Below are 12,470 nucleotides of genomic sequence, written 5' to 3'. Positions count from 1 at the left end.
GATCCTTCGCTTCGTTATCAAAGAAAAAGCTCTTACCATGCAGGATCTCGACAACATCTGGGCTGCACAGGTGGGCATCCCATCCCAATATTGTCCTAAATGTCCTGATGATAAAACTGCTGCTTAAATATAATAGAACCACCAGGGTTTATTAAAATACACCATGGGTTTCTGATATATCTAGTAGCCTTTCAAAGGCATGGATTATTCGTTTATCCATCCATCCATTTTCTTATTCCTCACAAGGGTCGCGGGGGGTGCTGGCGCCTATCTCAGCTGGCTCTGGGCAGTAGGCGGGGGACACCCTGGACTGGTTGCCAGCCAATCGCAGGGCACATAGAGACGTTATTCGTTTTATTTTTATTTTTTTTCAGCAATACAACACTTAAAACTCAGTTTCCAATATTAGATTAGGAAATTGTATATAAAGCCACCTTTGTTCATTTGGGAGTTTGCTGGCGTAATGGGCAAGAACAGGGACATCTTCTGTCGCTAAATACTGCGCCAATTCTGATCGGAGTAATCCTCACCATGTCAGGTTTCATGTCCGTCAGTTTAGGGGTGGGGAGCACAATAAAGCACGCTGAGCACAACAAAATGTAGCTGGCAGAGCGATTTAAAACTTGGCCCGATGTTTGGCATCCAGTGTAGGGGCTGTGCACAAATTACATTTCCAGAGTGACCATTGTAAATTGTAACTTGAGTCCTGGTCCCTAACTTCTACTTGCCATGGGGCAGCTGAAATCTTCCTCCGCCACAGTTTCGTCTTCACTTTCGGCTGGACACAAATCTTTGGCGAGTCCCCTGTGACTGTACTGCTTTTGAAGAAGTGGTTATATGCTAGAGGCGTTAGTGATGCACGATAATATCGGTGGCCGATAATTATCGGCACTTAACGACCAATTTGACATCAAACGGATAAACCAGATAGATTTGATTTCATACAGATAAACCAGATAAAGAAATAATAGACATGCCATGTTGGTCCATCTATTGTGGCTGTGGCTCATATAAATAAAATTCAGCTTCATGGTGCTTTAAAAACATTGAAACATTGTGTACAAGTTTATACAATGTTTCAATGTATTTCTTAGACCAGTGGTGTCAAACATAAGGCCCGCGGGCCGAATCAGGCCCGCACAGGGGTTTAAATCCGGCCCGCGAGACGACTTTGTAAAGTAAAAAAATAAATAAATAAATAAATTGTAATGCGGGCCCAATTAATCAGCCAGCCACAATCAAATATATAAATTTGTAATTTCCAAAACAGTCCTCAGATGAGTAATGTAACTTGTACACGGAATCGCCCTGGAAATTAATTCAAAAAATACAACTGCACGTCACCGTCAATTGGCTGCGCGGAGCGAAGTCGGGCCAAAAAATCCAACATGTTGGATCTGGCCAATTTCAAGTCGGGGGTCCTTCCGAGCGCCGATATCGGGAGGCGCCGTGTGTGGTGACAACACACACGGCAGGATTATCTGTAAAGATTATTGCTTGCACGTCCTTAAGATTGTCGGGAGGGGAAATTCGGGGCTAAAATCGGGCCAATTCTCCTGCCATGTGAACCAGGCTTAAGATGCCGCTGTGCGTATCGGGGCTGCTTAGTGCATCCCGTTTTGCACTGTCCCAGCTCCCTGCAAGCTAGCTGTCTAGCTAAGGTGGCTAAACACAATGTAAAGCCGCAACTTCATTTTGCGTCCAGTGTCAACGTGTTCCACGGCAGAAAATAAGGTATACCTCTAGTATCGTTATAAATCAAGTACGGGGAGAAAGACTGAGAAGCCATGCTAATTGCCAAGGTCTCATGACAAACGTAGACGTGAAACACCGTAATAAGTGATTGGGTAATACCGTACAGTAGTCACAAACGTCTGGCTAGAACCGCATTGTAATAGAGAGTAACCAACTTGGAACAGCAAAAATAACAGGTAAATTACTAAGTTTCTGGAGGGCGGTCCTACGAGGTTAAAACGCAAGCATGCTAATATAATAAACAAGGCTTGAAATGAGCACTCGCATCGCAGTTTTCTTGTCAAAATGTGGAATTTGCAAGTAACCAGCGTGCGTCCATAAAAAGACGTCTGCATATGTTTATCCAAAACCTGCATGTCCCTTTCAGCGTTAATGGTGACCACGCAAGTTACCCATGCCACTGGCACTAGCAATAAATTAAAAAATAAATAAATGTTAGGGTTGGGTGTGAGAAATTGGTACATTGAGAAACATGTACAATGTTAAGTTTAAATGAGTGGTTAAATAAGTAAATGTTGTAAAATAAATTAATAAGTTAATAAGTAAAGGATATTCTTCCTCTGTTTTAATTTTTCTTAGCAAGACAGTGTCCAATCACTGGTGAGCTATTTTTAGAACAAACTCCAGTTACTCGTGAGACGCGCTGGCACCTCTACACGTACACTTTTTTTTTTTTTTTTTTTTTTTTACTGAAAAAAACTGAAAAGGCACCCGTGTCTTTCATCCACTCTCCCCACTCCCTCCTCCTCCTGCTTGTACATGCAGTTAATTGAGGCAATTAACTCCAGAGGTGTCTGTCAGTGTTTACACAGCTCTCAGCAAGCAATGCATCCTTAACTCATTCACTGCCAGTCATTATAGAAAATTTTTACATTTCCAATACTCACGTGATATTACATTCAATAATTATATATAAACCGAATCAACCAAATAACAGAATAGACTCCCTACTTTTTGTCCCGTCCCGTTCTTTTATAATTGACAGCAGAAAAATGTAGGTTTGCCAAAATACAGCCATTTCTCCCATGGACTCTGAAACTGTGTTTATTTCCTATAAAATGGGGCAATGATGTCATCTACCGGTGGTTGGGCATCAGTAAAGTTGTTTCCAAGTTTGATATTTACAGTGGAGCATGCTCAGATTCGCCCCCATTTAGCACCGCTCTAAAAAATACAATTGACAAGTATACTTGTCAAAGGCAGTGAATGAGTAACTGCCTTTTTATAAATGAATGTGAAATATCGTTCCTGACACCTGTGTACCGATACGTTTATTGTAAAGCGGCCCGCAACGATATATTGCCATATATATATATATATATATATATATATATATATATATATATATATATATATATATATATATATATATTAGGGGTGTGAATTGCCTAGTACCTGACGATTCGATTCGTATCACGATTCACAGGTCACGATTCGATTCGATACCGATTAATCCCGATACGAATTTATAAGTCGATTTTTGCGATTTTTTTTCATTCAAATTTAGAAAATACTAATCAGTAAGCTTGTAGAGTGTAAGATTTATATGAAAATGTATTATTTATTTATCTGAAATTTCAGTCTTATAGAGGTTGTAATCTGTTTCATGTTTGAACAACAATAAAATAAAATATTAAGGCTTAATGTTCCGTTCATATAACATTCTTCCATGCTCAAGGTGTGAATCCTAAAAAAAAAAAAACAAAAAAAAAAAAAAACGATTCTGCCGATTATTGAATCGATTCGAGAATCGCGCGATGTATATGTGTATATATATATGTATATGTGTATATATATATGTATATGTGTATATATATATATATGTGTATATATATGTATATGTGTATATATATGTATATGTGTATATATATGTATATGTGTATATATATGTATATGTGTATATATATGTATATGTGTATATATATATGTATATGTGTATATATATATATATATATATATATGTATATGTGTATATATATATGTATATGTGTATATATATATGTATATGTGTATATATATATGTATATGTGTATATATATGTGTATATGTGTATATGTATATGTATATGTATATGTATATGTATATGTATATATATATATATATATGTATATGTGTGTATATATATATATATGTATATGTATGTATATGTGTGTATATGTATATGTATATATATATATATATATATATATATATATATATATATATATATATATATATATATATATATATATATATATATGTATTTTTTTTATTTTTTATTTTTTTTTTTTTTTTTTTTTTTATTTCCCGCCCCACCCTTGTAAGCCCAGCCCAAGTATACGTATGTAGTGGTGATTTTTTAATTTTTTTTTTCTCACTCCGTGTGCAGGCAGGCAAACATGAGGCCATTGTGAAAAATGTCCACGACCTCCTCGCCAAGCTAGCATGGGATTTCTCACCTGAGCAGCTTGATCATCTATTTGACTGTTTCAAGGTGAGTCGCAGTCTTAATAATTTGACATTCAAAAATTTTTCGATGTAGTTGTATCTACTATTCATATGCATGTATTTTTTTTCCCCCATCCATCAATTTTCTCAACCGCTTATCCACGCACCCACAATATTGAACATATATCTGTGGACAATTTGGAATGGTCAATCGGGCTACCACGCATGTTTTTGAAATGTGGGAGGAAACTGGAGTCCCCGGAGTAAACCCTTTTTTATCCAAGAATATTTATTATTTTGTCACTTTTGTAAACAGTTTAAAAAAAAAAAAAAGTTCTGCTGTTTAATGCAATGGGTACCACTAGTAGACATCACTAAAACTGTTTACTGTGCAGGCAAGCTGGACGAACGCCAGCAAGAAGCAGCGCGAAAAACTACTGGAGCTTATCCGCCGCCTGGCTGAGGATGACAAGGACGGCGTGATGGCCCACAAGGTCCTCAATCTGCTGTGGAACCTGGCCCACAGCGACGACGTGCCTGTAGATATAATGGACCAAGCTCTTAGTGCTCACATCAAAATATTAGATTACAGTTGCTCACAGGTAAGTCCCCCCCCCCCCCCCCCCCCTTCCCCCTTTTCCCCTTGATTGGTGTGAAATGTTGCATAAAAGAGATGCAATTTTATAATATTTTGAACAGGAATGAGTATTTTTACAAAGGTTTTTAATAAAGGTTAAAAAAAACAAATAGTGGACATCTACAAAAAAATAAAAATAAAATAAAATGATTGGTTAAAAAAAAACTATGGATGGGTGAGTACCAATGCCCGGTAACTGTAATATCTTTATCACGCTGATATATAGCCTTATTTCAAGGTATAAAAAAAAATAGCCATTCATTTCATGCATTTTTAAGGAGAAATACTATATTGGGAAATATAGGTCTGTCTTTTAAATGAGCTGTCATTGTTTATGTATCAAAAGTATGAGTGGTATTGATACTTGGTGTTGGTGACTACTGAAGAGTTAAGTATTCGTAACGGTATCGGTCTGGGAAAAAAAAGTGGTCTCATCCCTAACAGAGTTTTGAGTGCAAGCATTTTGAGTTGCTGCATTTCTTCTTGATAAAAATTTGCCAAAATAATCAAGATTTAAACAAAATTAACGAACATTAACAACTAAATATATATTAACTGCGTTTTATCTGAACTTGCTTTATTCTCTTATAACTGCTTTGCTGCCTTGCATACACCCACTCGCTCCGCTTGGAGATCTGCTCTTAATGACCCTTTTTACATGCTGATGTGTGTCATGTAGGTAGTATAACAATGTATGCAATAGATCTGTATTTCCATTATACCTGCATGTACAGTACTAAACTAGAATTAAATAATTTATCAAAATAATTTATATTCATAGGATAGAGACACTCAGAAGATCCAGTGGATTGATCGCTTCATAGAGGAGCTTCGAACCAATGACAAATGGGTGATTCCTGCCTTGAAGCAAATCCGAGAAATCTGTAGCCTTTTTGGGGAAGCTCCACAGAACTTAAGGTGGGTGAGCTCATGGTGGACCTGCACCGCAGTTGACTATAAAAGCACAAACTTTACTCCAGTTAGAAAAACTCCCTAGCTGTAATGCTCATCATTTAGTTCCCTCTCAAAAATATGTAGTCTGCATGCCTGTTGTTTTTCAGAAAGAAAATGCCAATTAACATGCAAATGAACTTAGTGGGGTAAGTTGAGTGCTAGTACCAGGGTTCTCCCTGCTTCTCCACCGGCCAACATCAGCTTTTCGCTGACATGTTTGACATGTTCTCATGGACATTTCTACCATGAATCTGCTTATGCCAATTATCTCTTGGGATCCATCTCAAATGACCATATTTACTATTCATTTTTTAACCCTCAAACGCATATAGAATGTACAGTCACCCCCCAATCAACAAAAGGTTTGTTCATCGAAAAACATTTCACAACACAGACACACAGAAGTACACGTAACTTGGTTGTGGCTGATTTTTCACCTACTTTAGCACTTGGTGTACACTATTCATCACACACATGACAAGCACACAAAATCTAAACATCTTAAAACACGATGACGCAGGGTGGTTTGAGATGGAGCTCCACATCTACTGATGCTAGCATATAAATATCAGTGGTGAGTGGTGTTTGTTCTTGCGTTGCACTTATCACTTTTGGCAGTCAAAGCCCTCTAATGATACTCATCGTCTATCTGCCACAGCAGAACACAGGCTGCATTTTAATGAGGATAAGTTGAAACAATTTTTGTGTTTGTAACAATATTAACTTATTGAAAACCAAAGACTTATAAATGTTTTTTTTAATTCTTTGTCCTTCACTCCCAAAAACATCCATCCATCCATTTTCTTGACCGCTTATTCCTCACAAGGGTCGCGGGGTGTGCTGGAGCCTATCCTAGCTGGCTTTGGGCAGTAGGCGGGGGACACCCTGGACTGCCAGTCAATTGCAGCCCCAAAAACGTATTTCTATTTATTTATTTATTTATTTATTTTTTATGGTAAAGCACACAGAAGGCTTTGATACAGCTTCTAACCTGAAGAAATCGCGTAAAGCAATGGTAGTTATTACAAAAAATGGCCTGCAGGTTTCAGAAGAGTATGAGATCAGCCAGGACCATGTAGCAGCAAGGTCTTTTTGCCAGTTTTCAACAGGTTTGTTAATCATGATGAAACTTAGCTATATTCTAATGTGAATTGCTACAAAACAGAAAGAGAGACAAATGTACTTTTTTCATGATGATAGCGAGACTCTAATCTTTTTTTTTTTTTGGTAGTTTCCGTCTTTTTATAGCAATAGAACACAAGACTCTAATCTTTCTTTTGGTAGGTTCCATCTTTTTATAGCAATAGAACACAATATTCTGTGGGCCTTGCAAAAAAGTCAAAATCTAGTAAAACAGCCGCGAGCGAAAGGGGTTGGGTGCTTCAGTGAAAATGGCTGGGAGTGAATGAGTTAAGGATCACATGAACTACCTGTTTATTCAGTTACAATGACATACGGTTAATGTTTTTTTTGTTTTTGTTTTTTGTCTTTTTGTTTTTTCTTCATGAACAATACTTGATGTGCATATCATTATCCTGTTTCAATTTGTTTGGAGTTGTTTGGAATCATGCATTTCATATTCACGTCAGAGTTTGCCTTGTTGATTACTGACCTATTTCCACAATTTACTCAACTGCAGATAAGACAGAGGTCTTTATATAAATGCATGTTAAACAATGTTGCCGACATACTACAATCTATACCAGGTGAAACTGGAGTTTAATACTCAATGACTCAATGAAAAGACTTACAGGATAGGGGCTGAGACTTTGCACGAATATCAAAAATCCACGACTGACGAAAGACTGACCCCTTAAAGAGTTTCTAATTGCATATACAATTGCTGGAAAAAAATATGGAATCACCATTCTGAGGAGTGTTGTTCAGTTCTTTGATATTGTATAAGGAAAAAAACAAAAAGCAGTTCTCGGACATGACACAAAACTAAAGTCATTTCAAATGACAACTTTCTGGCTATTAGGAAGATTTAAAGAAATTAAGAAAAAATGTGGTAGTAACATTTTGTTAGCGTCAGGCCAAAACAATTTCGGAAATGCCATATTTTCTCCAGCATCTATATTATTGGTCAGTATACGTGTGTGTTATTTTTACAACTTATTAACAAATCTGAAGTGTCAAAAATAGCTGGTTCTCTTTGATTCGATTTTAATGGGTGAAAAAGTGACGTTTTTGGAATCTTCTGAAGTTGACTATTTTGGAGGTAGGAGGTTTCAGCCCGATGCCGATTTACATTTTTAGAACAAGTAGAGGGAAAACATAGAATCACACAATTTAGAGAGAAAAAACTAGGTATCACCCTGTAAATTTCCATTCTCAAAATTAACATCTGCATTAGATTAGTTCTGCATATTAGTCCGCACACCTTGAAGAGCTGTTGCACCAAGTGAACTGACATGAATCATGGTTCTGACACAAGATGTAAATTGAAATAAAGAAGAGTTATCAAACTTCTTAAAGAAGGTAAATCATAACACAATGTTGCAGAGATCTTGGTTGTTCACTCAGCTATGTCTAAAATGTCAACCCAGACAGAGAACAGACAATCCATCTTGCACCGCTCCCGCTGACACGTTCGCAACAAACTTTTTTTTTTTTTTTAGGTCGGACCAATCAGGCGTTGTTTAGGGTGGGACATGCAGCTGTGATGAAACTAGGAAGCGCAGACACCGGGGGAAACAAACCTAACATAGGCGAATGAACACTATTTATTTCTGTTAATTATTTCTGTTCTCACAATATCTCACATTTCCCGTGTTGAATGTTGAACAGCAAGAGGCGCTTAGTGCATTTTTATCTAGTGAAGATGTGTGTCACAAGTTATCAATCTGGCTATTCCCAGGTAAAGAAAATGCACCGCAAAGTAAATGAACAAATGGGAGGACACTAGAGTCAGCGTTGGACCAAACTAAGAAACCACCTGAAGGAAATGTAATTTTTACATGTAGAAAAACTCAATGAAATCCATCATAAACACCTAAACAGAAAAAAAAATCACATTGGGTGAAAGTTATATTCAATGATGAATCACAAATCTGCATTGGGCAAGGTGATGATGCTGGAACTTTGGTTTAGTACTGTTCGAGTGAGATTTATGAAGACGATGGAGTGAATAAACAAATTACCACTATCTGATGGTATGGGACTGCATGTCAGATAAAGGCACTGGAGATGGCTGTTATTACATCTTCAATAAATGCACAAGTTTTCTTTGACATTTAGGACACTTTTTCTTATCCCATCAATTGGAAGGACATTTGGGGATGATGAAATCATTTTTCAAGATGATAATGCATTAACAATAATAATGCAATTACGCGAAAACTGAAAACATTCTTTGAAGAAATATAAGTTCAATATCATGGCCTGCAAATAGTCTGGATCTCAGTTCTCAGATCTCAGTTTGGCTCCAATAAATTCATTAGAACTCATTTCTTTAGCATTTATGACGCAGATTGTTTTGTTACAAGCATCAGATATGTAGAGGTGATCATTTTCTCCCTTTTCAGTCTAAAGAGACCACAGACCCTAGGATGCAGCTTGGTAGTGTTTTGGTGATGGCCGGTCGGAGCGCGTCAGCATTAAGTGTCCGTGGGGAAACACAAAATATCGGTTCTGGCAACTTCCAGGTGCCGAAATTTTTATTTTATTTTTTTAAATAGATTCGACACATGCATGTTTTGTGTCGACCAATTTTTGTGGTCGACCCAATCGACTGGCTCGACTTTTTTCCCCATCCCTAATTTACGGACAATCCGTAACATTGGCAGGTCTGAAGATGGTAAATCTCACTTCTCACTTTTGTCACATGTCGATTTGAGCTTATCTGTCAGTCTAACAAAATTGGACTCTGTAACATGTCTACAAGATCGATCAAATTACGAGGCACGTTTTGCATGACGTCTGCATTGAACACTGCTATGTCCTTGGCTTTTGTGCACTGTCAGACTGCTTCAATTAAACAAAAATAGCAAGCAACTTACTGACAGCTCATCAATGCCAGCTTGAGTCAACAGTGAGCACGACTGCTAGGGCAGCTTATGTCACACATGCACAGGGTAGCAATGGTGGGGTGTGGAAAAATGAGCTGTCATGGCTGTCTCTTACTCTTTGACTCCACAGTTTAATCTGAGACAGTTTGTGTGCCTCAGTTGGTGCTTCTATTTTAGTTAGCAACCGAGTTCAACATACTGTGTGTATGAACAATAGCATTTTGATGATTGTACATAATCACTTTTTTTTCTAATAGGAAAATAGTCTCTATTTGAGGAGGCATTTGTGCTTTGGATGAAGCACCTAGCAACTAGTTTATTGGGGGGTTGCTGATATGAGGAAATGGAGTGTTTCCTGAATTTAGCAGTTCAGCTTGAGCCTAGTTGTCAGTTGTGATAAGTTAATGCAGACAGCTGTGTTGTTGTCACATGGTTTTGTTTGTTCGTTTGTTTCGGGGTGCAAGCCAGGAAATATCTATTGACATGGCATCTTTGACACATTTACTATGTTATACACAAATGCTCCAAAACCTTCTTGCTCTGCGCTGCTGATGAATACCAATGATAAATTAGCCGATGGTCAGGTATCCTCCTCGCCATCGGACTTTCAGTCTTTCTCGCTTCATTGCTCAGTTTTTGTCCTGACCCTGCTCTCTTCTATATCCCTTACTCTTATTACTATTTACTTTTTAGTCAAACCCAGAGGAATCCACATGTGTTTTACCGCCATGACCTTATCAACCAGCTGCAAAACAACCATGCTCTGGTTACGCTTGTGGCTGAGAACCTGTCGGCCTACATGGAGACAATGCGGCAGTTCTCCAAAGGTATATGTTTGAGAGATAAATACTACTGAAAGTGGAGTAATCCGACTGATATATATATATATATATTTTTTTTAATAATAATGACAACAGAAGAACAAGCAGAGTTTGACCCTCAGATAGTCCGACCAGGAAGCCGCTACAGCCATGTCCAGGAAGTGCAAGAACGACTTAATTTCCTGAGGTACAAAATTACACTGAAATTCAGAGGCTACCAAAGGGTGGTGTTACTTCCGTTTGCCACTAACAATCAAATGTTTTTGTTCTTGCCAGGTTCCTTCTTAAAGATGGCCAGTTGTGGCTCTGTGCCCCTCAAGCCAAACAGATTTGGAAGTGTCTGGCTGAGACTGCAGTCTTCCTTTGTGACCGTGAGGCCTGCTTCAAATGGTACCATTCACTGCTCCTGGATTTTTAGATCTTCCTCACATAATGTGTTGAATAACGTCCCAACTGCCACATTGTAGGTACTCCAAACTGATGGGCGATGAACCCGACTTGGACCCAGACATTAACAAGGACTTCTTTGAGAATAATGTCCTGCAGCTGGACCCTTCCCTGTTAACAGAGAATGGCATGAAGTGCTTTGAGAGGTTCTTTAAGGCTGTCAACTGCAGAGAAGGGAAACTCGTGGCCAAACGTAGGGCTTACATGATGGACGATCTGGAACTCATAGGCCTAGACTATCTCTGGAGGGTGAGAAGTGCTCATTTTGTGCTTTTCCTCCAAATTTTTACTAGCATGTTTTGTTGGCATACACCTGTCTAAGGTAATAGTTTAAATGATCCAAACATAAATAACTTTATTATACAAGTCCATTCATAGTGGGCTTTGGTAATTGAAAAACAAAGCAACTCAGGACACAGTATGGAAAACCATGCGTCTCCAACACTAATAAACGTCCACCATATCGAGTGCAGCACTCCGCTGAGGCTCATGTGTCGCGACACCCAAATTTCAAAACATTTATATAACTAGTCAAACATTTACTCAACTTCAGGTGGGTTATGCATTTAACCCATTGAGGCCTGAAGCGCCTGGCAAAAAAAATGCCTCTAAAACATATGGGTGACTTTAGATCAACCCCGAAAACCTGCAGTTTTCCTGGAAATTCAACAATATTGTCAATGCCTACTAGATAATGATCTCAACTCCTGAAGCAGATAAAAATAATTTCAAAAATATTTGAGCGCTTACACCTTTGGCTTTCAAACAAACATTTAAGCTTATTATTGTAAACCTTCAAGTCTATTTTAAAAAAAAATAACAAACTTCACATGCGTGAATAATACAGACACGAACACATTTTTTTGTTTGAAATGTTGTATATAGTTTATTGGGTCAAAACTGTCATGTTTCAAATGCTGACACTTGCCCAAAAACTCAACGTAACTAGCGCAATGGAAGATTATTGAAGAAAACAGCAGTGTGGGCAGCAGAATAGGTCATGTATGTAAGCCAGAATAGGTCATGTATGTAAGCAGGCAATAGTTTTATTTTATTTTTATTTGTTTTTTTTGTTTGTTTGTTTCTTCCAGGATTTGTTTGAGGATTTTAGCATATTTGAAGCGCTCGTTCCATATTTTTTAGAAAATTCAAAGATGGTGGTCACTTGTAACGTTGCTATTCAAACTTGTTTCATTGAACGATTTTAGATCCAGATTAAGAGCACTTGAGACGGCCTCATTGATTTGTAACTGTTTTATATAATTTTTATGTGATTGTAAGTGAAACTTTTATTTGTAACTGTAATGTAAACTGTTTTGCTGCCTCTTGGCCAGGACTCCCTTGAAAAAGGTTCTTAATCTCAACGGGACTATCCTGGTTAAATAAAGGTTAAATAAAATTCATATATTGTAATTTTAC

The 12,470-nt window shown here is 37.7% G+C and overlaps 1 protein-coding gene across 3 annotated transcripts in view; it reads left to right on the top strand.

Annotated features, from left to right (window-relative positions):
• The window catches only part of usp9 (ubiquitin specific peptidase 9), a 72,098-nt gene that overhangs the window by 29,811 nt on the left and 29,817 nt on the right, over window positions 1-12,470 (top strand). For all 3 annotated transcript variants that reach the window (XM_077537238.1, XM_077537239.1, XM_077537237.1), the window contains exons 10-17: window positions 1-70; window positions 4,124-4,228; window positions 4,578-4,784; window positions 5,601-5,737; window positions 10,477-10,610; window positions 10,701-10,791; window positions 10,881-10,994; window positions 11,072-11,300. The exon at window positions 1-70 is cut by the window's left edge and continues 83 nt beyond it. In XM_077537238.1, the coding sequence (XP_077393364.1) occupies window positions 1-70; window positions 4,124-4,228; window positions 4,578-4,784; window positions 5,601-5,737; window positions 10,477-10,610; window positions 10,701-10,791; window positions 10,881-10,994; window positions 11,072-11,300 (1,087 nt within the window). The remainder of the gene's footprint in view (window positions 71-4,123; window positions 4,229-4,577; window positions 4,785-5,600; window positions 5,738-10,476; window positions 10,611-10,700; window positions 10,792-10,880; window positions 10,995-11,071; window positions 11,301-12,470) is intronic.

Source organism: Festucalex cinctus, chromosome 11 (genome assembly GCF_051991245.1).
Source record: "Festucalex cinctus isolate MCC-2025b chromosome 11, RoL_Fcin_1.0, whole genome shotgun sequence".
NCBI classification, from domain to species: Eukaryota; Metazoa; Chordata; class Actinopteri; order Syngnathiformes; family Syngnathidae; genus Festucalex; species Festucalex cinctus.
Note: the sequence above shows the minus strand (reverse complement) of the source record. Positions and strands in the feature narration are given on the sequence as shown.